We start from the raw sequence: 26817 nt of genomic DNA on the forward strand, positions 1-26817 counted from the left end.
AAAAGATCCTTCTCCCAGGAGATAACTTTGGCTTTGTGACATCTGTGTAAGGCTTCTCTGCACTGCTCCCCGTGGGTGTGACAGGGACATGGCCTGCCCAGGGCACATGTGGCTGTCACCTCTCCTGTGTCAGTGTATGACCACCCCAGGGAGGCCTCTACACAGGGAACTTAAATCTAACCTCGATAAATAAAACCAAATGTTTATTTACACCAAAGAATTCCAACACTGGATCTTTCACATATGAAGGACAAAGTATATATACACAGCAAGGGGTAGCAGGGCTGTAACAAGGGTGCTTTTCCGTTGTCAATGATAATATTTGTCCACAATTACTGATCTACCATTTCAGTTTAAGTTAACGTCTCCTGGCTCCTTCCTCTCAGTGCATATTTACAAGACTGTGAGGTAACTGGTATTCTCACCACATGGCACGTGAGGGAGGGGATGGTGGGTGAAGATGTGGGATCGGACTTGGCGCAGTCTGATTTTTCCAGCTTTAAGTAGCCACCAGCTCGAAACCTATAGAAACAATTTAAAAACAATATACCCAATAACAAATTAATTCCAGAGATCCAAGCCAAGCAATGGCTGGAAGAACCCTCCACGAGAAAGGGGCTGATGAGAGCAGGGCTTACTCTACAGGAGCACCTGTCTCAGGAGGTGCCAAGGACTCCAACTGGATCAGTAACTTCATTTTTAAGACTAAAATTACATGCAAGGGGTGAGTTAGCATTCTGGTTGACTCCTAAGGAGACATTATCCAATCCAATTAGGGTTTTGGACACTATCTGCACTTACTCCTTTTAAGCTTATCCCACCTCTCCCTACTGGAATTGTCTCCTCAGTGTACCCTGGCTGGGACATAGGCAGGACACGGGGTTCACGTGAGTGGTACTTTAAGAATCCCCTCCCCTGCCTCATGAAGACTTGGTTTGGTAGTCTCTGGAGAACAGCACAATCCCCCAAGGCTTGTGGAGGAATAATGGTGGGAACATGAAGAGAAGAGATTTCCAGCAGGATGCAAGAGCTTGGAAATGCTGTTGATTCATCTTTGTTATTACATGAAGAGTTGTTTTGTATAGGGTTTTTTTTTTTTTGGGAGGGGTGGGGGAGGGGGAAAGAAAAACTGTCCAAGAAGTATTCCATCTGTAGGTATTTTCAGGGAATCCCCTGAGTTACGAAAAGTTCAAGTAAAAAAAGAAAAAAATCAGCCTATAATAATTTTGTATATAATGACTGAACTACTATAAATCCACAAGCAACAGTTCAGACACGGTGTCTCCAAAGCGTTCATCCCCTCCCTTCCCCTGCCAGGCACGAGCTGCGTCCTGAGGAGAGGTGGAGGGGGAAACCTCTTCCCCACCTGACTCAGCTCAGGCAGCAGGAGACAGAGCCCGTCACTACTGCTGGGCGCCCGCAGCCGCTGGAACCGGCATCCCCAGCGTGGTGGTGGCAGAGATGACGGGTGAGCCTGCTAGAGGTCCAAGGGGTGAAGGTGTTGGCACTGAAGAAATCCCTGGAAGAGAGACAGGTAAGCAGGAATTAGAGTAAAAACAGCGCGCTGCTATCCAGGACAGCTTCTGAAGTCGAGTGGGAGCTTTGTGGGTCAGTTATGTTTTCAGAGCTGCCAAAGTAATTAAAGAGAGAAAAGATCTGTCACTGTTCTCTGCAGCTCTGGCAAGGGCACAGATTTGCACACCCCTGAGTGTCACTGATGGGCAGAGATGTGGCAGGATCACAGAATGGTTTGGGTTGAAAAGGTAACCTTAAAGCTCCTCTTGCTCCCCCACAATGGGCAGGGACACCTTCCTCTAGACCAGGTTGCCCCAAGCCCTGTTCAACCTGGCCCTTAAACAATTCCAGGGATCTGAGAGCCACAGCTTCTCTGGGCAGCCTGTGCCAGTGGACTGTCCTTCAAGCTGCTGCCAGAAAATGAACTGCAAAGAACTTAAAATGAGACCAGAAAAACAGGTCAGGCTGCCCAAGGCCTTACTTATCAGACCCTCCCACCCACTTTGCAGCTCTCCTTGCCCTTGTCCCCAATCCTGGGAGATGACCCAACACCGCCCTGCCTGCTGAGCTCTCCCTCCTGGTCCTCCCACCCGCCCCACACACAGAAATGCTCCAGCACACCAAGCCCGGGGGCGAGCTGGCAGAACTGACCTGACATCATGCTCGCACTGCTGACAGGAGTGCTGCCACCCGGCATGTTGGACGAGCCCATCCGAGCCTGGTCTTTCACAATGGGGTCTAGGAAGAGCACACTACCAGTAAGTGCTGTGCTGCCAGAGAGCTGCTGAGGCACACAAACTGCCCGTGGGCTCTGTGCTCAGCCAGGCCTGGCACGCTGCCTGTGTCAAATAACATCAACCACCATCTACTGAAATACAGACATTTCCACCAACGCCAGTGGGAAGCACTCAAGAGGGTACCAAGGTCACGTGGTATCAGGGAAAATCAGCTAAATTATGTGATTTGGGGTTCAGCAGGACTGTCTGACAGGAAAAGACAAAGGTTATTACGGCAAAGTTCATCTTTCTGTGCTAAGCAACTGTGTAATTGCAGAAAGCCAAACCCAGAATATGGGTGTAGCAAGCAGAAAGATTATCAGTGATTACAATCATGGGTCATGTCTCTGTACACATCTTACCTCTCTGTGAGCTGTCAGGTGTGTCACTAGAACTTGTCATCCATGAGATGATCACAACTTACTAACTCTACTTTCAGTTGCATGTAAACATGACTCTCCCCTGAACAGGGACAACCCCTTCCTGCCTCCCAGACCTTCTGTGTCAGACAAGGGAATTCCAAACTTTGCTGAGCTCAGCACTACGTGTATCTTTTTGTGGACACAAGTTAATGAACTGTGTGTCCAGCTCTCACATTCCAAGCTATTGGCTTCTCTAATGCTCATACCTGCAAAACATTTCCCTGGGATTTTTCCAACAGGTGTAACACAGATCAACCATCTGTTAATTACAGGGGTCCCTTCAGCAGCAGTTAAAAAAACCCCAAAACCAAACCACCTGAGCAAATATTGATATTGTACATTGTTGCAGCTGCTTCAAACCCCTAGATATCCCTATCTGTGAAAAACAGCAACTATTTAAAAGCATTTATTAGTGAAAGTAACATTTCTGCTTGCAAAATCAAGACCTGGATATAGGATGAGCTAAGCAATTTAGCAACAGGAGTTAAAATGCCTGTTTATCAACAAACCAGAATTCTCTGGGTTTATCCAAACAGAGGAATGTATGCAGAAAGCAGCCCCAAATCACATGATTTAGGTGACCTTCTTTGATATCACCTGCTGATTCATGGGCTTGACACAGGCACCCAACACTGATTCCTTGGCTGGCGGAGGTGGCACACAGAGAGCAGCAGCCTCAGTTCCAGCACAATTATTTGCAGAGCAGACTTATCATTGTTGCCATTCTCAGCTCCCATCTGCACAATCCATGGGAACAGAGATTTCCCAGAGGCAGAACTCTCAGGACAGCAGCTGACACTTACAGAAGTAGGGGTGTTCCATGGCTTCTCTTGCTGTGAGTCGTGACTGGTGATCGTATCGCAGCAGCTTGTCTAAGAAATCCAGAGCTTCTGGACTCACCAGATGTTGGTTCTCACTGTGGACAAAGCGCTCCCATCGCTTACGGGAGTGTCTGCAGGAAAACAGACCCAGATCAGGCCAGGCAGGGGACAGTGATGCCAAAACTCACTTTCTCAAGGAGCAAGAACTGTGACAGATGTCCAACCCTGAGGGAGGCCACTGCTCCGTGCAGCAGTGCAGGAGTGAGACATTCCAGAACATGAAGCAGTGTCACCGTGTCTCCACGCGGTGGCACAGCAGTCACAGCCCCAGCACAGCCACCTCGGCCACCACAGCCCTGCCATGACCCCAGACAGCAGCAGGACTAATGCTCAGGATGGATTACAGGCCTAAAATTGCAGGGTCTGTCATCTCTTATGCACCCAACATGAGTTCCTTTAATTTTAGACCCACTATGAGGGGGGAAAAATCCCATATAAATTCCATCTCTAGCAGCACCTGACTTTCTGCACTCTAATGCTGAGAAACACCATTTTGGTTTTTTCCCTCCAGAGTGAAGAGAGTATTTGCCCTTCATGCTTTCTGCTCCAGTAGCTCCTTTATTGCCTGAATGACATTTAAAAATCTTTCCTCAGGTCCATTTCCATATAAAGGACTATGGAAAGCACTGGCAAAAAGGACCAAAGGCACAAAGTGTCAGTTCTCCAAACTACTGGCTCTGATTTCTCCCACAAATTTTTGTTCATTTCAAGGTCTGTTGACAAAGCTGTAACTGTCTGGATCTACCAAAGAGACTCCAGACCTTGGCTCACCTGCCCAAAATGTCATTGAAACGTGGATCCAGCTCAATGTTGTATTTGTCAATGTAGTCATACAGATCTTCTGTCCCCAGAACCTTGGCTATCCTCACCAGCTGGGAACAAACACAAAAACAAGTCACTGCTGTGAAGGTATGATAATACCAGAGCCTGCATGAAGATATGGCAGCACATTCCCACGGGAGCTGGAACCTGATCCCAGCAGTATGAATCAGAAGCCACAAGGTCAGCCTGTGGCTCTGGCTTTCCCAGCCACACAGTCCCAGGTAACAGGAACAGGCCTCGAGTCACAGCTGGAGCTCAGTACCCCAGGGCAGCCAGGAGGGAGCCACAGACCCTAAAATCTCTAAAACCTGAGACCTCGCAACACTACCTTCCTTAATAGCATGAAAATATTCCAAACCAACAGAGGGGAAGGCAAGGATAACTGGTAAAAAAAGCAGAAACTCTGGATCTTGCATGTGAAAGGTGAAGCACCACCCCAGAGAGCTCCAGAATAAAGGTTTGAGAATACAAGGTCCCTGTTCCAGAATATTTGCATGGCAGTCACATGCTGAGCATGTGGTAAGTTTAAAAATAAAAATTTTGGCCCAAAGGCAACACATCAAAGATTTCAGAATCTGTATAAACCTGTACCAAATTCACAGCTTCTATACAGAGGGGGGGAAGAGTGAGTAGTGGCAGGGGGTTTCCACATAACCTCAGGAATAGTCAAACTATGTACTAGAACACACCAGCCTTAATATAATTATTTCTACAGCTTTTCCCAGACACCTACTGAGGAGCTCCTAAGTACAAAGCTCTATAAATCCATTTCTATTTAATTGGTTACATAATCTTGCACACTTGAGAAAAGGAATGTGGCTTCAAACCGAGCTAAGAAGCCATTAGAGAAAGGCTTAAAAATTCTCTGGATGACTTGATAGAAGCCTGAGCAGGAAAGCTTCATGGTGCTAAGAGAACAGACATTGTACATGACCAGCTCTCACCTGATCATAGTTGTCATGGCCATGGAAAAATGGCTCCTTTCGGAATATCATACTAGCCAACATGCAACCCAAGCTCCACATATCCAGACTGTAATCATACATCTGTACAAAACCAGAAGGACAATTCAATTTCTAATGAATTAAGCAGAACAGACCTCCAAAACTAACAGGGTTCCCCCACCCCACCAAGGTGATATGAACACAGCCATGTCATGCTGGAAACAAACTGAAATATCTTCATGTATCTCCATCTCTAAACCACTGTTCAGCTCAGTGCTCCAGTTACTCAAACTGGGATACAGCAATTAGCAGGACAGCAGGTATCCTAATTCCATCCCTGTCTGCCAGGATATTAAAGATCAGAGCTTTCTTCTGTTTTCACTGCAGACTCCAATGTTGTAAACCACTGAGAAGTGTGTGATGGGAAAGGAAGCATTGGAACAAACAACAAAAGGTGTGGACTCCCCAGGGTCCATGGACAGGTGAGGATGTGCTTTTTTCCAGAACCAGCATGGTCTGAAAGTCACCAGGAACACTGTGATTTCCATAATGCAAACTGCCATCAGATAAGGGGATGCTTTTATAGCTTAATTTAGAAGTTCATGCAGTACTTGCTGTTCCCACAGGGGCTTTGTTTCATTTCTGTACCTTACTGCAAACACAGCCTTGCTAAAAAAATATTTAACATTTGTATTCCAAGATCCATAATGATAGTTCTGCAGCTCTTCCTCAGGTCCTGAGACTACTCATTTGTTTCTTTCATTCAGGGGCTTTATGGCCACTGCTTTCTGCCATACATTTTGGAACAGACTGTCTTTAGCTTCAGCTCTCTAGACACCTGAATTTTGGCTTTATTACCTTGAAATGCCACTGACTTTCCATATCAAAGTCAGTAAGAAGTCCTGGTAACTCTTACCTGATAATCTACAAGAAGTTCAGGTCCTTTGAAATATCTGGAAGCCACTCTGACATTATACTCCTGGCCAGGGTGATAGAATTCAGCCAAACCCCAGTCTATTAGTCTGAGCTAAAAATGGTAGAAAACAAAGAAAAAAGGCTCAAGGGATGCTCCAGCTTACCACTGGCTGAATGACACTGGTGAACTTAGTATGAAGTTAATTTATAAGTCTCCCATTTTCAATTAATTTGATCAGAGTGTCTGGTTACATATTCTCCCCAAACCCCTATCACCAACCAGTCTAAATAAAATACCTCTCCTTACAGCCCTGCCTGTGGGTAACACGTGAGCAAGCAAAGCCTCAAAAAGCAGCATAATATTCTCATTTTACATTTGCCCACACCATGAGAGTCCCCCTCACAGAGGTCTGCTAGTACCACTAGCAGGAGTACCCAAAGGGATGGATGAATAGTTTGCCAAAGAAAAGTAGAACCCCTCCTGCCCCCCAGCCACCCCACACTACCTTTCTGTGCTCATGGTCAATCATGACATTGTGAGGTTTGACATCTCTGTGCATGATTCCCATGCTATGGCAGTAATCTAGAGCCTGCAGGTGAAAGGAAACAGATGCTGGAGTCAAGAATGTGTCAAGTTAACCATATTCAAAAGTATTTCCACACATAACAAGTCTAACTAGATGGCAGGACTGTCCAGTGTTAGATCCTGGACTAGACTCACTGATCACAGAAAATGCTTCTAGACCCCCCTCTCAAAGGGAGATCCCAGCAGCACAAATGTCTTTAGTTTACTTCATGTGCTTCCTCATAAAAACTGGATTTTCAGAGATTCTAGAAGCATAGTTACTAGGCATTAATGATCACACAAGCCCCTTTTCTTCAGGCTCCTAAGGACAAATTACTGAGTTCAGAAGAATGGATGAAGACATTTGACTCACATTATGCCCGAGCACAAACCCAGCCAGTAACAGCTCGAAGTTTTCTTTTTTCAGAGGCTACACGTACTCCTGATTTAGGATTTTAAGGTATCTCAATGTACCAAAATGCTGAAAAACAGATACTGACTTGCTATTTTTCTGCCCAATACTTCCATGGACTCTCCTTCCCTTAGTGATATGATGTCTCTATCATCAGTGACATGAGAACCATCTCTACAGGATTAGCTGAGAGCAAATACTAGAAATAAACCACCAAAACAGCAAACACCAACTTACCTTCAAAATCTCATACATGTAGAATCGAATATCATAATCTGTTAATGTCTGGTATAATTGCTGTGGGACACAAACACATCATGTCAGTGTTCAACATCCAAACAACTCCCACTCTGGGCTGCTGGCATTCTCCAAACCCATTTGAAGTACAGTCCAAGTTTCTCAAGTTACTCTGATCAGTCTGTTCCTCCCCCTTTGCAAATCCCATACATAGTGACAGGAACCAGGATGTGCTGTCTGAGCAAAGCTGGAAGTAAACTATCTCCCTCTGGTTATATCCACCCAGCACAAGCATGATGGATGGCACTGCACAGCCTTTCTTCTTCTGAGGCAGGTCAGTATGATGGGACAAAGAAACATTTAAATCCCATTCCCAGGAGTATGGAAGGCCACATAAACAGCCATCCACATTTAAAGTGGTTCCAGTAAATAGCTGTACACATAAAAGCCAAATGCCTCAAAAACACAGGCACTGATGGGCCACAAAGTAAAAGATTCATTTTCTCCCAAGGTTAATTAAGTACCTCTTGGAATCTGCATTCTCATCTTGTAACTTTTGTGGCAAAATGGTACTGATGGGCTAATTACAAAATTCTGTCCCAACTGCATTTACCTTTAAAAGCATTTCCTACCCTGGAAAGAAATACCTATCCTACGTACTTTCCCCTCCCCAGACAGACAGTATGAGTGGTTTTCAAACCCAAAAAAAAAGAGAAGTCACATCCCACACTGTACCTTAAAGTCTGTGTTGTTTACATGTTCAAAAACCAGAGCGGGTGTTCGAGACTGAAACAGAAAAAAAAGCATTCAGCCATGTTAAGTTATGTTTCCACTTAGGATAATGAATTACATAGTTTCTTTTCTACTAAAACTGCACAAAATCCCTCTGCCTTGGACATATTTATGATTCCCCTCAGACAGAGAGAGCAGAGCCTAAGCCCACAGCCTCCAGCAGCACTGTTTGCAGAGCGAATTAACTTGTCTCAGCTCACTGGTATCTCTTCCTCACAGAGTGAGGGGCTGGAGGGACTGTGGGGGAAGGGCCCTCTAAAAGAAGTTTATCAGATTAAGAGCTGATCTGATCAGTCAATTCAAAAGCAGGATTTAAGAGCAGGGGAAAACAAAAAGCCAGGTCAGAGCTGAAATCAAACAGAGCAACTTCACCCATAACCCCAGTGTACTGCCTGAGCTTCTCCCTTACTCACCACAGGATCTTTTACTATATCTGCAAGGGTGATTATATTGGGACCGCCTCGCAAGTTCTCTAAGATCTTGATTTCACGCTTGATTTTCTTCTTTTTAACAGGCTGAAGAATAAAAAAGCCAAAGTGTAAGATAAAGCCCTGCAGTAAAGTGAGGCTAATAGCTCAACACCCAGATGACAACACCCAGGTGACTGCAGATCAGCAAAATATATTGAAACATTTGCAATTTAACCTGAGTATGCATCACACCAGTAAGGGCTCAAATATCTGCTGTCTCCTTTCTAACCACACAACTCTGACAGCTACAGACAATAATTCCAAGTGAAGGAGAGGTTGGAAGATGGCATTTTTTTAAAAAGCTCTCTGAACATGATCTGATAGGCCAAGAGGAAATGGCCTCAAGTCATGCCAGAAAAAAATGTCTTCACAGAATGGGTTGTCAATACCTGGAACAGGCTGCTCCAGTGGTGAGGACACCATCCTTGAACTGATTTAAAAAATGTATATGTGGCACCTGGGGACGTGAATGCTGGGGTGTTGGTGATGATCTTTGAGTGCTTTTCCAACCTGAACAGTTCTGTGATACTCCAAGATTTCTTAACTGGCATGTGGCAAATGTTTAACTATGAGAGGTCCGTGGGCTATTGGAGGGTCACTAAATGAAGGCCAAGGCTGTGACAGCCTGCCAGGACACTGGCACTTAAGAGAAGCTGAGAATTTTGTAGTCAGCTGCTGAAATGTTGCTTAGTTCCAAGTAAAAAGGTGTTGCACATCAGGGCTTCTTTAAGACAGAGCCTAATTCCTTACAGGCAGAGATCTGACTTAAATGCAGGGCTTATAGATGGCCTGTTTCACTGAGTGACACTCCAAAGCCAGGCTTTAAGGATTTCAGTTTTAGAACATCAAACAGCCCTTTCTGGCCTCCTGATCACCTCAAGACAGATTTTATCTTTTGCCCAATCCCCAGCTCACCTTGAGAATTTTAACAACTACTTTTTCATTATTTGTAATGTTGATGGCTTCAAATACTTCACTGTATTTGCCTCGGCCTAATTTTCGAACTAGCTGGTAGTCATCTTGATTTCTGTGGAGAGAAAAGGTTAAGAGTTCCAAAGGGCTCACTCATTTCCATCACAATTTATAAACTGCTCCTTAACACTCAATCACTGCCTCACTTGACAGACAAAGGGGATTAACTAGTGCCTCACCTCTCCTGAACTGGATGATTTAAGGGCTAGGAGAAAAACTGGGACCTTCTATTTGCCCAAGACAGATTCAATCCAAAATTATGGACTGAAAGCCCAACTATGTATTTCAGCATTAGCAAACCTGAACTATCCCATCTCTCTATATTTGGAAGCTCCATTTTTCCTTGTATAATGCTGGTAAAATTCAACAAAGCCAGTACAAGGAAAAATCTAAGTGCAAGGCTGTTTAAAAACAGTCTGGGCACAAAGCAGCACTCATGCTCAGACGACTGTGTACATTCCAGAAACTGGGAACTGCACAGCTGAGGGCAGAACTCTGTCTGGGCCCTCCATATCCCAGCAGGAACGCAGAGCTATGAAGCTGCCACCACTGCTGTCTGATTCTGGGACAATTTAGTCATGAGCTCAATTTAGACACCTCCTTCCTTCAAAGAGAAGCAGCCATGTCTTTTCCAGGCACTCACAGGGCAACAAGTCATAAAATAGCATGTACCTATTTAAGTCTGTGGAGCCTCTTCACTTATCCAAGTCAGCAGCAACTTCAGTTTGAAACTCTTTTCATTTCTTTTCAGCCCTGCACTCAGGACTGTTTGGATTGTTTCAGAAATAGATTTTCTTCCCTCTGAAAGGGGATGTTTCTTGACTACCTGGCAAAACTTCTTCAAACTTTTAAGAAAGCTGCTATAAATGTTCTTCCACAACTGGGAATTTAAAAGTTTGATAGGAAACATTTTTCTGAAGAGAAGTTGTAATCCTTTCCCTTGCCATCTGCCAAGAAGCACGAAAAAGCCTCCCGCAGCACAGCCTGAACTCCCCAAGTACCACTACGCAGGATCCACAGGGATTGATCCTGCTGCAGGGACAACCAGAAGCAGCCCAGACTTACCCCCACTCAACAACGTGAGACTCATAGTCCCAGTACTCCCGGGGTCTGTGTGTGTTCACATCCGTGTAAACTCTGGCCCTGCTCGGCACGGGTCCCGACATGTCAGACAGCTTGGCAGGCGGAAGCGCGATGTGAAATCAGAGGCGACCTGTCTGCAGTGCTGACAGAGGAGAAAGGCCTCAGATCCCTCCACCTGCAGACAGAACATAAACCAGAGGTTAAATTCTCAAGGTGCTTCAAAAGTATTTAAGTTAATCATTAAAAGCTGCTGCAAAGGAGAGGCTGGAGCCTGCCCAGCCACAGGCCTGGGATTTCTTGAACGCCATTTGTCTGCTCTCCCTCACACAGGACTGGCCCCTAGCAAACCAACCTGCTGACCTGGTAATTTTCAGCACCTTGTTTCCAGCTGCTGGTTGAAGAGGTAACTTTCCAAAAGGAAAGAATGCCATGTGCCCTGTATCTGCAGACAGATCCCCTCCTTTCAATTCCAGACTGAAAGCAACAGCCACAGGCTACAATCTCATCCCATCACAAGTCCTGGGCCATCCAATGCAACAAAATCAATTCTGCTGGGATGGAAACCAGCTTTAGTCACAACTTCCAACAGTCAAAACATTAAATCTGACTGTCAAAAAGACAGCAGTATCTGTGTTGGATTATGATGCTTTATTCAAACATGAAAGAAATGCACTGCTGCAAGGGTCTGAATTTGTTCCTTTGCATTCTGCTTGCCCAAAGTACTTCCAATCCTTCCTCCTTCCAATGCAATTTTTGCAAAGCTTCTGGTAAGTTTTATCAGTATTGAGACTGGTCAAAACCACTCAAAAGAAAGTTACTGTAGATCAGAGACAAACACTGTACCTTTATCCTATATGTCTGAATACTTTATTATCCAGATCTGAATATTTAGGACAGCAGTAACTCACTACAGTTTTGTATCAATATTGTCCTACCCGAGATAAATGTGGTGCATTTACAAGTCTCAAATCATTCACAAGGGGAAGTTAACACCCTTTTAGATGTTTAAATACAAGAATCCCCTTGTCAGCTTTCAAAATAACTTACAAGAAAAGGAGCTGTATTGGAGCAGGAAAAATTATTGTGTTGGAAAGGGAGCATTGCTGGGTGTGTAGCAGCAGGTGGCAGGGCCGTGCAGCCCCGTGTATGTGCTCCAACAGTGGGCAACACTGTTATTTGAACTAATATTCTAACTTGCTATGCCAATCTTATCCCTCCACAGAAAATGGGCAACTGCCAGACTGCAGAAGGAAGTAACAGCCCCATTAATCACACGTTAATGAGAAAGGCCAAGAAATCTGCTCGGAGCAGGTTTCTAGTAGCTTAAGCTACTAGGAGACATCTCAACAGAAGAAAACTCTAGAAGCAAAATCCTGCTCTACAGGCAGAGTCCTGTTGTTTATTTGAGGTCTGCAGCTCCTGTGAGGACCCAGCAAGACCCACTGGCTGTGAAGATGGCAGAGGACCTGGGGAACACAGGTCTGATGTCCTTTACTGTGTCACACAACCTGACCAGCAGCTGGTCCTGCTTCCAGAGGCAGAAGTGCCTGCAAGGGCTCTCTGACATGGACAAAGCCTCCTTGGGTGGGACACAGCTCAGCAATGGGATATTTTTTGACCTACTGACACACAAACGGTGTTGGTGGCAGCTTCAGGTAGACAGGGTGGAATAATCCAGTCCAAAGGACAAACAGGGACACGGCACTATCCCAAAATCCACTATGGAAGGGTGACTGAGGCCTCAGACCAATAAAAGATGAGGCACTTCAGCTGTGTGTCCAGCTAATGGAAGAATATGAAGCATTCCTCAAGATATAAGAAGTCTATTCCTGGATAAAACGCTAGTCCTCTCACAAAACACAATTTCAGAAGATGAGGCAGCAATCATCTAAGACCTCAAAGCATTTATGTGGCATGACTCAGACACTTAGAAATTAGATGTCCCCAGGCATTACTAGAGCATGCAAGTTTACTAGAACAGTTTAGTACAGTGAAATTTATTAGATTTCAACGTTCAGTCACTGTGTTTGTGTTTCTTCTCACTCCCTGTGCTTCTGGCAGGAGATGCACTGGCCCATTTCCTCTGCCCAATACTCCTTGTGAAGGAATTAACTGAACTTATACATGTCTCAGATGACTTAGCAATTTTAATTTTTAAGCACAATCCAGTATAAATAAAGCACACGTGACTGCTCCCCTCACCCAGCTTAGCAAGATCAGTTTCAGCACAAAAAAAAAAAAGAAAAATCAATCACATTATCTAAAGATAGATCAAATTTCACAGTGGCTATTTTTTGTCACGTAGCTCTAGCCTAGCTCAAGCAGCACATTGTAACAGGCTGCTCAGAGAAGGGCTTTTTCAGGAAATCATCAACTGCAGCTTCTAAGAATGGCACACAATGTCTATTTATGAGGGTAGGTATTATTGTCTACCATTCTTTACACAGGAAGGGGAGAGAATCTGCACAGATAACTAAATTTTAAAGCAAACACAGTTACAGACAGACACAAACTTACCCTGCCTGAAAGCTGCTCACTCTCTGCTCAAAACTGCCAAGGAATTTGTATAGATTTTTGCCTTCAGTGCCCCTGGAGGGGGATTATTTTGCAGTGGATCCAAGCTCTTTGGCAGAAGGGAATGACACAAATAAGGACAGATAATGGGGACAGGTGTTGACATGCAAGCATCAGTTGAGCCTGCAGTTTTAAAGCAGAAAAATCTACAGTATGAGCAATGACTGCACCTAGAGAACTGCCCTGAGCTTGTTATAACAGATGAGTTCTATTTCTGCAGAATCCAAACAGAATGTTGTCATTTATTAATTCCTGCATTGATGACAAAATCATAGAATAATTTATATTGGGTGAGTCTGCTCAACATCACCTAATCAAAGTAGATGTGGTGAGATCAGGGTCCAGTGTAGCCTTGAGCATCTCCAGAAACAACATTAAAAATTTAATTTCTCTGGTAGAGAAATCTTTAACTAGGAAACAACCATGAGCTTTTAGGCAATGCACCAGAGGTCACAAAGAGAGGAAGACAAAGCTCCCAACCACAGTCTGACATGCTGCTCACTGCCAAGGACACAGAGCAGGGCTCCTCAGTCAGCCCCTGTGGTGACACCCCTTGGAAGGTATCACCCAAAGGGGCTCACATGACAGCTGCAGCAAAGGAACACCACGCCAAAGTCTCACTGCTGGCTTCTCCCACACAGGCCTGTCCTCAAAAATGCCGTTGGAGTATTAACAAACTGATAATTAGCTGATTTCTTACACAGCAGCCTTATCAAGAGGAACCCTGCTCATCCCAGACAAGAACAGAGCCAAACACAGCTCCTGTCCTGCTGACAGACTCCAGGGGAGTACCCAGAGCCCCAGCCCAGAGACAAATAACTGTGCTGCCACCATATAGGAATGTTTTAATTGGAAGGCCAACTAATTAAAAAAGATCAGTTCTTAAAAAGTTTGAATTCTTCTAACAGTAGCCTGTAGTCTGAACAGCTTGGCAAGCTGAGACATTTTGTGCCTAAAGTTCACTAAGATAGTAAAAAGCCTCTCAATGTTCTCTTTGACTCTGATTTTTAAAACATTTTAATCTAAACCAGTTACAAACCCCCTCATTTTTAAAAAAGGATGTTATAATCCTTACAATACACTCTAAGGGCAACCATGCCCCCATAGAGAATTTGATATTTTGTGAAGGATCCATACTTCCAGCACCTACTCCAATTAGTACAGGAATTTCCTACACTCTCTGTCCTTCCAGATGCATGCACTTAGAGCAAGTAGCAACAAAACACAGCTAAGAAATCCAGGCAGATTCGTTTCTCTGAAACACACCTACTTTGCCTCTAGTAAAATTTGCCTTTTTTTTTTTTTAGTCCAGAAAAACTGAAATACCAGAATGATTTTTTTTCTCCTTTTAAATGGAAATGTTCTTGGCATGGAACCTCTCTCAAGCAGTTACTCATTCAGAACTTAAAACCTCTGAAGTTGCCCCAGTATGATGCAGCACTTGCACAGGCTCCCAGTGAGCTGAGAGCCAAGAGCTTCCCGGAAGACTGGTGTCCCAAGGAACTCACAAGTGCCATCCAAGAGATGACCTTTGTGGATAAGGTTTGGAGTATAAATAATGCAGCCAAGAACACAAACACCGTTTGACACTGGCTCCCCTGTGGATTGCTGTTAACAGCATGCCTTGCCCTCAGTGTGAACAGTGTATTGCCAGGGAGATCCAAGTTCATCCAGAGAGAGCGGAGTGAACCCAGAAAAACTTGTTCAACACCACATAAACCTGGTTATTCCCCATGACCCACCTGAACTCTGCTTCAGTGAGCCCACAGCAGTCCCAAAGGAGGAAAACAGGCCCTGAACTGCAGCAAGCTGAACTCGAAGAGGCAAGAAAACATTTCTGTAGCTTTATGAATTCCAGACAAGCTCACCTTCCTCTTGAGGAGAAAGCAAAGTGGACAGATCGGCCAAACAGGTCTAGAGACTTTCCTCTCACTTCTACTTTCCCCACGTAAGCTCATTACAGAGGCGATTGTGGCAGCCTAAGGCTGTAAACAGGCTGAGACAGCAGCGGGTTTGTTGGGAGAGAAGAAAAGCTCTGTCAGTGGAGAGGAGCAGAATTACAGCACAGTCTGGAATCGAAAGGTTATTCCCCTTCTTTCATCTACAACTGCAAGCGAGATGTTACCTTTCACAGCAGAAAGCTTAAACCCAGCCTCTAAAATCAGGAGTGAAAAATGTGATTTGGTAGGGTGAGCAAGAATTACAATTATCAGATAAAATGTTGATGATTTCCTTCACATAGTCCTGTAATCCTCCCAGGGAAGTGCACTTGCTCCTTCAGAGTTTGAAGAATATCTATTACTAGAGAAACACTGAAATTAAAAAATCAAGACATGCCTAAATATTACAGTACTGCCTGCTGGCAGTCAACATCAATCAACACCCAGCTTACTTTTAAAAGAAATAATAGTAATCAACACCATTAAAAATATGCTCTATCTCACAAAAGAAACCTGATTTGTGTATTCTCATGATGCTGAAACTTCAGCAATACAAGTACGGAACAAATGACCTCCAGAAGTCCCTTGCAACCTATATTTTTCTATGATTTTACAGCTAAAATAGAAACAAGCCTGGATTAACAAAATTGACATTTTATATCCTTTCCTGAAGATCATTTCCCTACTAAAAGGAACAACATTGACAGAAAAGTAGGTTTTAAAATTTGAGTTTAAAAAAAAAAAGCTTAGGTTTGAAATCAAACTTTTCTCTGGGCATTGTTTTGGAAAGCTCAGTCTGATTTAACTGCATTTCCCACCAAAATTATTTTCCAGATTTCTTTTAAATAGCTGATTGTGTCCAACTGTAGAGAAGTAACAAATGATAATGCAATGACCTCAACATTCCCCTAAAAAAGAAACATGAACTGTTGTGATTAATTCAAAACAAGACACAGCCAGTCTGCAGGGAAAGCAGTTGACAGGTTTAGTTATACTGGAAGAAACATCTTGGAGTAATTCTGCACAAGAAACATCCTAAATTTAGATTAGCTCTTCCTACATCAGCTCCACTGATTCCTCTCTGAATTCCTCACGATTCCTGCCAAAGTCATCCTCTGTAACGAGGATCACAATCTACATGGAAGCCACAGGAATGGTTTTACTGTAACTCCATGATACTCCTCACAGTCTTGGGGAAAACCTCACTGTGCCACCTTCCCAGCTCGGAAAGCAGCGTGTTACATGTCTGTCACCCTCTGGGTGCCCTGGCAGTGGCTCTGGTGCCACACACTCTCCTGGCAGAAGGTCTGTCATGCTTTCTCTAACAGCTGAATTTTAGCAGAGCTCACACAAACTCTCTGTGGGTCTCCAGCATCTCAGCCTGGTTGGACATTTGTCCTTTGCAAACATCAGTGTTGGCAACAGCAATGGACCTGGGGCAGAACACGGGGATCACCTCCAGCAGCAGCGACAGGGATTCTGTGACAGACAACTCCCCAAGACCATGACCACTATTATTTTCAGAGCTAAGTTAGTCAACAGCACATGGAGCAAAGGGAAAGACCCCAAAACACAAAGACCCCAAAGCTGACCTTGGATGAGGCCGTGTAGCTGCAGAGGGCAGCAACATCAGCAAGACACCCAAGCCCAGCAGCCAGCACAGGCTCTGCCTCTTTCCCTTGCCTGCAGCTTCTCCTGCCACCACTCCCAGTGCCCATAAACCCAGCGGATATCCTCAGTGCCAGTGCCAAGGACTCCTGACACAGCCTGATAAAAATGGCTGCAATACAACCAGGCACTGCCAAAGCAACTTGTCTGTACACACACACCAAACAGAAAGCAACGACAGAACTCTTCTGCTCGCACCTCTTCCCCAAACTGACAGTGCAGGCTGAGCAGGGAGGGCAGGAAAGGCGGGGGGATTTTCTTTGGAGGAATATCCCCTCAGGTCTGCCCTAAAGCCAAAGCAATACTTCAACAGGAAGCAGTTCCTTTTTCTTCCAAGAGCACTAACAAAACTAAATCTCCTACTGCTGGAGCTTTGGACAGTATTCCAGTTACCAAAACCTCATTTTCTGAGACCCCAGCAGCACCAGGGAACTCTTCCTGGAGGCTCACAAAGGGGAATGTTTCAGCAGCACTATGGGCTGACATCAGGTTCCACTGGCAGCATCCTCTGGAAAGTTCTACCTCCCTAATTGCTGCTAAGTGACACAGTTGTTTTCCTCATTAATTAGTAGGCACAGAGTACTGCCAGGCCAATCATTCAGCTGATTTGACTCCTATGGTTCATGTACAGAGAGGGATTTAGGCAGAACTCAGAAAACTGACCTGTACCAACCATCTGTAAAAGTTATAGAGTTTTAATTGATCTGATCACGCAATTCCTAGAGGCAGGAGCAATTACCAGAGCAAAAGGATAAACCAGAGAACACTGCCTGTAACTATTTCTTCAGGAAATCCCTGTGATCAGCTGTTCCATGGAGCAGACAGTGCACCACAAACCATCTCCAACCCTCAGCCAGCATTGAGCAGGCTCAGCAAGAGGCACCCGGTGCAAACCCCTGCCAGAAGTGAAGTTCTGACATAATTCTCTAAAAATTTATCATTATTAACACAAGATGAAACCAGCTACCACCATTCCAAGAATCAAATGGAAAAAAACCCCCAGCTATTAAACTCCAGCAATCAGCACTCTCTTTCACACCTTACAAGCCCCCAGCAAAGCCATTGTGCCAAAACTTGTAACTTAATTTGTAAGCTCAGTTGAAATTAATCTAGATGCTGCAGAGTGAGGAAAAAGCCCTCTTTTTCCCTTCTGGAGTACAACCAAGCGTGGAAGAAAGGCTGGAATTCAACAGCACATTGGTAACAGATAGAAAAACCTGTGAAAAAGGCTGCAAGAGAAGGAACACTGCAGGAGCTCTTGCTTTTCTAGACTGGAAATTAATTTGTTGTGCGCGTCCACGCTCATCCATTTTCTGAACACTAAAAATAAAGACTTTCTGACAACTCACACGCACATGTGCAAATATGCTCTGAGAAAATGCCTTCTCCAAAGGCTTTGGTAGCAACAGGGAGAGGCACCTTTTCAGCTCCCTGGACACACAAGAGGATTTGTGGCCACTTCTTCCCACCACAGGAAGACCTTTCCCACCCAGGGAAAGCAAGTCCTGGCATGTAATTCTGTATTAGCACGCTGGACTCTCCCTCAACTTGGCTTAATTAAAAGAGGACTAATTTAGCCTTTGGTTGTTCCAGAAGGTGCAAGGGCAGAGCCTCCTTCTCTGCAAAAACAGAGTGAGTAACTTCAATTTTCTAGGTCTGCTGTTAACACTTCAGACTGGCCAATGGGAAACCTGCAGCCAAACTCTTGCCTTGACTCAAAATTGTTTTCCATCTAGCAGACAATTTATTCACCACTCACATGAAATAAACTGCCATAATATGATGCAGCCATTACACAGGCAGGAGCTGGACAGCCTGCTTTAGAAACCACCTCCCTTAAATGGTAATATTAATTAAAAAATAGAACTCAGTAAGGAGGACATAACCTAAATCTCAGAACTCTGTGGAAAATGAAAATTATTGAAGTTGTAACCTTCCAAATGTGAGTCTGTGGTGGTACCAAGTCCACAAAGAACTCCAAGATTCCCTTCTGCTCTTCAGCCTCCCAAAGCAGCAGCATGAAATGGGTAATAAAACCATTTGTCCAGAGCAGTGTGAGAACAGGAGCAGAGGAGACTTGGGCCAGGCTCATGTTGCTGCTTCTCTACTGGATTCCTAACCAGAAAACATCCATGAACCATTGATCCCATGACCACATCAACCATCCCACTTCTCATCAATCTTTCCTACCAATATGTAAGCTTGGCACCTTGATGGAAAAAGGGGCCAAAAACCAGCTTGGAAAAACACTCCACATTCAGCAACAGCACTAACACCAGCTCCAAAAGCTGCAGCCTCCTCTTCCAAGCAGTTTTTTCAGGTTCAAAGGAGAACTCCCTTTCTCCAATTACATTCTGTAAATTCCAGGGAAGTCAGCTCTTGGAAGCCCCTGGAAGGAGATATCCAAGCTCAGAAAAATTATCCAAGAGCTGTCTTGCAACAAATGTTTGTAGCCAGACCAAAGGCAGTATTTGCTGATCTTAAAATCTTCTTTTTTCTTTTCTCTCAAGACCTTTGTGGGACAATAAGATCTAAGATGGCAACAATCTCATGCACAGAGTTCTAAAGCAAATATCGTAATGTAAGCAATTCCATAATGGAGGAACAGTGGAGGTGACAGGTCTGGTAACCCAGAAATAAATCCCTGCCTCTTCAGAAATGTGACACGAAATTAATCACACCACCACAATGTCACCCATTTGCTTCTCCTGTCTTCCTTTCCCTTATTCCTCAGAGGACATGAGGAAAGACAAAGAAAATTAGTTCTGTAAGGAGAAAATGGAGAAGAACTGAAATGGAAGTGTAAGGACACCCACCATTTAATAAAATTGGGAAAAGTTTGGTACGTCCCTTTCATCAGAGCAGAAAGTTTCTTTCTCTACAGCTCCACAAATCTATAACCACCTTTCAACATCCTTTATACCCTGAGATTCCTACTTCCAACGCATTCCATGCTGATGAATCTAATCTGCATGACTTGAAAATGCCCCAAATACCAAACTCTAAGTCTTTCAATGTCTCACCATCAGGAAATGGCATTTTTTACCACGTCAATTCCCAATCCCAGGTTTGTATCTTCATTCCCACATCTCACCAGCCTTTTCCAAGCAAACAAGTACCATTAACTGCCCCTGCACAAACCTCACAACCTGAATGTCATGCAACATTCCATGATCCAATTTTCTCCACATTTGCTAGAACCTACTGCCAATTTTAGTATCACTTTTCCAAAGAGCCATGTTCCCAACATCCAACAAGCCTCCCTTTCCCTCCATCCATGAACCCATGAGCCCTGCCAAACCAAGAAAAGCTGTTCTGACCCTCCCACTTGGAAGTGCCTGCTTTCTCCTCCAACATCTCCCTCTCACCACATCTGCCCATGCTCTGTGCCTCAAGCCCTCACCCAGATCTTCAGCTCCATGAGTTTTTGCTTCTTTGCTGCAGCCAAAGCCAAGATTATGTTCCCTTCCCTAAGCCTGCTTCCATTCCCCCTAGGCAGCAGCTGACCAGCCAAGCTCTGTGCTCTGAGTGCAGGACATGCACACCCAACTCCACCACACTGGAACAAGGAAACAGCAAATTTCACTAACAACACAAATTATGTTACCAGGCATTGACATAAATCACTAGAGAAGGGTGAAAGAATGGAAACTTCTCCCCACTGGTGAGATGAAAGGAAAGGATCAGTGCCTAGCACCAAAGATGGACACTCTTCACACGCAGGGAAAGCCCTGGACCTTTACAATTACAACTGTACCATGTCTGGACCTTTACAATTACAATTCACCTTCCCTGTCTGGAGTCACCCAAAGAGAAGAGGGATTCCAGGCACAGGCAGATCTCCTGAGTGCAGATCTCCCTGCCCTGCACCTGGGACCAGACATCCCAATCCCACTTTTCATCTTCCAGTTACAGACACTGTGTGCCCACGCTGTGGGAACTGGAACATTACCCTAATCCTAGTTTTAGGGCTAATTAAGGAACTGATAACGCTTCACACTTTCCCCAAATCTTGCCCTGAGTCCTCCCAAGCTCACTCTCTCCTCTCCCAGCAGGAACTTTGCCCTTTTCTACATCACACCAAACCAGCAACCACAGGATGAGCGACTCCTGTGCCCCAGCTGCTGATGCACCTGGAATCCACCCTGGATTCACATCCAACACCCGGCTGGCTGGCAGGATGGCACAAGCCCCAGCTCTGACTCTGAATAATTGGAGCAATTCTGTTTCAGAGAAGAGAGTGTGTTCAAAGAACAAAGAAATCGCTCCCAGCCCCAAGCAGAAATGCTGGCTGTCCACTTGCTCTGCTCTGAGCAGCTGCCACTGCCCTGTCCCCTCTGGCACGGGCTCTTCCCAGCCCATCTGTGGAGCTCACCCAGGATGAGCTTCCATGGGGAGCCAGGTGAGCACATGGCACAGCCCTCTCCGGGGACACGTGCCCACGTTCAAAGCCTGGCACAGGGTCAGTGCAAGAGCAGCTCCCCAAGGCCCCAGGGTCAGCTTTGAGCAACACAATCCCAAATCTAGAGACCCCTCTCAAGGGTACCAGGGCTGGGTGTGACCCACAAAGAACATCGAGGCCAACTCCTGGCCCTGCACAGACACCCCAGCATTGCCACCCTGTGCCTCAGAACCTTGCCCAAATGCTCCCTGAGCTCTGTCAGGCTTGGAGCAGTTACCACTGCCCCAGGGAGCCTGTTTCAGTCTCCATCCATCCTCCAGGTGAAAAACCTTTTCCTAATATCCAACCTAAACCACCTGCACACAGCTCCATGCCATTCCCCCAGGTCCTGCAACCGCTCACCAGAGACCACACATCAGTGCCTGCCCCTCCACTCTGCTGGAATATTCACAACCCAAACTTTATTGGTTTTACCCGAAGCCCTCAGTAAGAAAGAATTAAGTGATCTCACACACACGGGGTTCCACAATCTTATCTCACCCCTCTCTTACAAACCACATTTTACCAACAGACACACTGCTCTCGGTCCCAAGGCACAATTAACTAAATTCCAGCGGGGGCAACACTGACCAGCCCTGCTTCCACAGACTGGTGCGGAGAGCCGTGAGGACGGCCTTCCCCCACCCAGCAGGGCCCAGGACGGAGTCCCTGCGCAGCCGGGGGTGGCAGCGAGCACCAGCAGGCCTGCCCGTGCCCCTCCGCATCTCCGGCCAGGGCGGGGAACAGGCAACATCGAGCGATTTAGGAAAATAACACCTACACGGCCCGAAGGTGCGAGCGGGGAGAGCCGGGGGAGGGGGCGGCCCCGTTCCGCGGGGCTCTGCCCTTCCTGCGCGGCCGCGGGCGGCCCCGCACCGGGCTGGGGGCAGCGGGGCGGCCCCTCCACAGCCCTGCCCGCTCCCCCCGGGGGCTCGGAGCCCCTCCGAGGGCAGCAGGCGGCGGGCCGTGCCCTTTCCGCCGCAGCGCACCCGCCCGCTCTGCCCGCTCCCCCTCAGCGCCGCCGCGGCCCCGCTCTCCTGAGGGGCAGCCGCGGCCCCCCGGCCCACACCGCGCCCGCGGCGGGGGGGCGGAGGAGCTCAGGAGGCACGGCGGCGCCTCCCCCCCGCCGCCCGCTCCGCCCGCCACCGCCGCGGGGCCCCGCTTGGGCGCCGGAGCCGCCGGTACCTGGCGCGGCCGCTACCGCCGCCGCCGCCGCCGCACACAGACAATATGGCGGAGGCACAAGGCTCGGCCGCCGCCGCAGGGACCAGAGCGAGGCGCGCCGGAAACGGAAGCCGCGCGAGCCCCGCCACGCGCCGCGGGGGCGTGCGCAGGGAAGGGTGGAGCACGCCGCGGGCGGCCATGGGAGTTGTAGTCCGCGGTGGTGGCGGCGGTGCGCGGAGGACGCGGGTTTGTCCCCGCTCCGTGCCCAGTGCGTCCCCGTGAGCCGCGGGAAGGTGCCGGGGTCCGTGCCGGCCTCTTCAGCGCCGGTGAGAGGCGCGAGCGTGAGCGGCGGCCGCTTGGGCCCGGCCCCTGTGCGGGGCTGTGCGCGGGACCCGCCGCCAGGGGGCGGCTGCGGCCTGCGGAGGCGCCCCGGTACCGGCGCTGCCCGGCGCCTCCATCGGCCCCGGGACCGGCCCCTCCATCGGCCCCGGGACCGGCGCTGCCCGGCGCCTCCATCGGCCCCGGGACCGGCCCCTCCATCGGCCCCGGGACCGGCGCTGCCCGGCCCCTCCATCGGCCCCGGGACCGGCCCCTCCATCGGCCCCGGGACCGGCGCTGCCCGGCCCCTCCATCGGCCCCGGGACCGGCCCCTCCATCGGCCCCGGGACCGGCCCCTGCATCGGCCCCGGGACCGGCGCTGCCCGGCGCCTCCATCGGCCCCGGGACCGGCGCTGCCCGGCCCCTCCATCGGCCCCGGTGCCGGCCCTTACCGCTGTCATTCCCACGCCCTCCCACGGGCCTGTCCTGGCCCTTGCACAGCCCTGTCCCCGCCGTTCTTCAGCCCTCCTCTGGCCCTTCTATCAGCCCTTCCAGCCCTTCCACCACACCGGCCCGGCCCTCCCAGACCCCGGGGCCGCCGCAGAGCCGAGGGGTCCCGGGCACTGTTCACAGAAGGGGCTTATTCCTCTGCTGTGCCGGCAGCCCGGCCAGCAACCAGGCCCAGCCCTGACCTAGTCCAGTGACCCGTGACCTTCTCTCCCTGCCTTTCACCTCTTCAGCCCAATTTCTTGCCGTGCAGCCCAGGACATCGCTTTTTCCCCAAAGGACTGGCCGGAGCGAATGGTCCACCGACCATTCACCATTCCACCGACCCATCTGGCCCAGGCTGAGCTGGGGGAGACCCTGAGGTGGGAGGAAAGGCATCCAGGCTCAGCCTGAGGACGAGCAGGAGCCTGGGCTCGTGGCACACTCGGACCAGGGCTAGCTGGGCACATGCAGCTCTGGGCTGGTCCTCACACCTCGAGCTGTGAGCCAGCCTGGAGGGGAAGGGGCTGAGCTGTGTCTGCACCCCTTTGACCCGCCATGCCCTTCAGAAGGGAGCCAGCCTGGCCTCCCCTCACCCCGGCCTCGCGGAAAGCCGAGCAGGGCCAGGCTTCCCCCCCTTCCCTCCCGCTGTGGGAGTCTCCCCCAGGGGAGCCCGCTGGCCCAGAGCTCGCAGCCCCTCAGCCCGGGTCACTCCCATTAGGTAAAGGAGCAGCTCGTCCTGCCGGGGGTATCTCCCTCTCGCGCTTTCCTTGTATTGTACGGGCCTGGGTCATCGAGGAAATCTTACAGGTCCTTCTGCTGCCGAGTGGTCACGGGGGAAGCCCGGCCCCCTTCCCCCCATTGTCAGCGGCCGGGCCGTATCCTCGCTCCGAGCCCCGGCCCCTAAAAATAGCTCTTTGTCAGGCGATTGTTCCGACACCTTCGCGGCGGCATTGACGTGGGCCGGAGCGGGAGAGCGCTGGGCTAGGTGGAGGGGAAGGGCTGGAGGTCCCCCCTGGGACCGCGCGGAGGATTTGCCGCTGATAACGGCCCCTGCTGTGGGGAAATGGGCTCCGGGCGTGAGGCGCCGTGCCCAAGGCCTTCCCGTGCCGCTGCTGCCCGCTGCTCACCTCTGCCCCAGCCGCCCCAGCCCCAGTCAGCAAGCAGGGGAAGGGGGGGATGGAGCCCCCCCAGGTCAGACCCTGCAGGGTGGGGTCCAGCACTGCCCCCCAAACTGGCTCCCTGAGGTGTCCCTGCCCTGCTCACCCCACTGGGGCAAGGACGGGCAGGGGCAGCCCTGGGGGAGTGGGGCTGCTGCTGCGTGGGATGGCCACATTTTGGAGGGTTTAAAGCCATCCCTGCAGCGCTGCTCCTGCCCTGAGCATCTGCAGGCATTCCCTGCAGTGAGACCTTTTCCCACCCCCTCTCAGAGCCCCATCTCCAGCCACGGTGTGTGTTTGATTGAGTGTGGCCCTGCCGTGGGATCCCAGGGAGCAGGGCTTGTGCTGGGAAAGGGGCTGTGCAGTGGAGACATCCTGGGACAGCCCCCTCCCTTGTCACCCCCTGCCAGCCACTGCCAGCTGAAGGTGACGACCCCCCGGGCCCTCTCCTGCCCAGCCACCCCAGCTGCAGAAATAGGATTTTATTTCCCATGAAGAGGTTTGGATTAAAATAACCTCCTGGCCCAGATCCCTTTTTTCTGATGTGGCTGGAGATGTTTGCCCACAGCGCTGCTGGGTATCCAAGCCTTGACCCTCCATGGTGGGGACATGCCTGTCCCCTGCCTGGCCTTCAGGGACGTATCCCTGTCCCAGCCATGCCTGGCCTCAGTGACTCAGAGCCTCTGGCCCTGCTCACCTGCTGCCCACAGGCTGAGCTGAGCCCCCAGGGCCGCTGGCCGTGGGGCAGGGCACGGGGCCAGCCCTGCTCTGATTACCCCCAGCGTTTTTTCCTTTTTCTTCCTTAATTTACTGAGGGCTAAATCCAAATATTACAACTTCCCCTCCTCGCCGCTGGTTACGCAGGCAGCCCCGGCCGGGCATTGTCTTATTGTTTGCAGAGGGAAGCTCCAGCGGGAGATTAACCTGGCGTTCACCCCGCGCCACGGCCTCACACCCTGTCCCTGCTGCCGGGCCCGTGTCCCCAGGGAGCGCAGCTGGCACGAGGTCCCAGCAGGGCGAGCAGCTCCGAGGGCTCCTGTGCATGGGGGGGACGTGGCAGCCCTGCAGCAGTGCCCGCTGCACCCCTGGGACGTGTGGGACCTTGGGGCGTTCTTGCCGTGCATCCCTCGTGATGGTGAGGATCTGCCAGGTGTCTTGGGGGTCTCAGGCAGAGCCTTTGCCTGTTTCCTTCCCCAGGGATCCTGGCAGGATGCCAGTCTGGGTCTGCTGGCACGGGGAGGCAGAGACTGCCCAGCACCCCCACCTGGAGGACCATGGTGTGACCTCCCATCCCATCCCACCCCATCCCATCCCACCCCATCCCATCCCATCCCATCCCATCCCATCCCATCCCATCCCATCCCATCCCATCCCATCCCATCCCATCCCATCCCATCCCATCCCATCCCATCCCATCCCATCCCATCCCATCCCACCCCATCCCATCCCACCCCATCCCATCCCATCCCATCCCATCCCATCCCATCCCATCCCATCCCATCCCATCCCATCCCATCCCATCCCACCCCATCCCTCCCTGATCCTTCTCTCCACCCTGCCCTGGGCAGCAGGGGTGTGTCACCCTGTCTCCACTCAGTGCCACCTAGACCTTGGGGCTCCCTTCCCAGTCCTTCACCCCGGGTCTGACAGGGCTCAGAGTGGCCTGTGACACTCAGTTGGTGGCTGTCACTGTCACAGGGAGGATTCCCCAGGCAACAAGCAACTGAGCTTTGCTGCAGGATACACTGGAGTCTTTATCATGAGCGTCCACCATGGGGGAAGCCCAGGGAGGGTCAGGCAGCACCCAAAGGTGTTGCCAAAGGACGAGGAATGAGCAGGGCTGGATCCTGGGCCCCAAATCTGTCTTTGTGTCCTCTATCCCTGTCTGGCTCCTCTTGCTCCGCTGACTCAGACTCAGACTCAGACGTGGTTTGACTGCACAGCCCCGTCCTGGGGGCGGTGTGTGGGGAAAGCAGCGCTGCCCACGGACTGTGGGCTCTGCCTGAGCCCTCTGCCCTCCATCCTCCCACACCCCATGGCCAGACTGACCCTCCTGTGTCCTGCTTGGCCACAGATCCCTTTCCAGCAGCCACGGTGCACAGCAGCACCAGGGGCTATCGGGTCCTGGCCCCTGTCACGGGGGGTGAGCCCCAGCCTGACCCCTGCCCGTGGATCCAGCAGCTCCTGCCTGCCCAGAGCCAGCCTCATCCATCCCAGCCTCAAGGCAGCTCCCAGCACCCGCGGGTGCAGCCCTGCTGCA

The 26817-nt window shown here is 49.3% G+C and overlaps 1 protein-coding gene across 2 annotated transcripts; it reads right to left on the reverse strand.

Moving 5' to 3' along the window:
* Positions 1-182: 182 nt before the first annotated feature.
* CSNK2A1 (casein kinase 2 alpha 1) lies at positions 183-22763 on the reverse strand. 2 transcript variants are annotated; one of them, XM_064391158.1, is made up of 14 exons: positions 22615-22763; positions 10789-10981; positions 9667-9778; positions 8695-8796; positions 8225-8275; positions 7490-7549; positions 6782-6865; positions 6277-6387; positions 5361-5462; positions 4366-4466; positions 3517-3665; positions 2167-2253; positions 1367-1519; positions 183-522 (listed from the first exon to the last, which is right to left on the reverse strand). In XM_064391158.1, the coding sequence occupies exons 2-13, from the start codon at positions 10887-10889 to the stop codon at positions 1404-1406; spliced, it is 1176 nt and encodes a 391-aa protein (XP_064247228.1). In that variant the 5' UTR covers positions 10890-10981; positions 22615-22763; the 3' UTR covers positions 183-522; positions 1367-1403. The 2 variants fall into 2 exon arrangements, with proteins under 2 accessions (XP_064247228.1, XP_064247227.1); XM_064391157.1 differs by having other exon boundaries at positions 183-1519.
* Between the last annotated feature and the right edge of the window lie 4054 nt (positions 22764-26817).

The sequence above is a fragment of the Passer domesticus genome, chromosome 16 (assembly GCF_036417665.1).
Source record: "Passer domesticus isolate bPasDom1 chromosome 16, bPasDom1.hap1, whole genome shotgun sequence".
Taxonomy (NCBI): Eukaryota; Metazoa; Chordata; class Aves; order Passeriformes; family Passeridae; genus Passer; species Passer domesticus.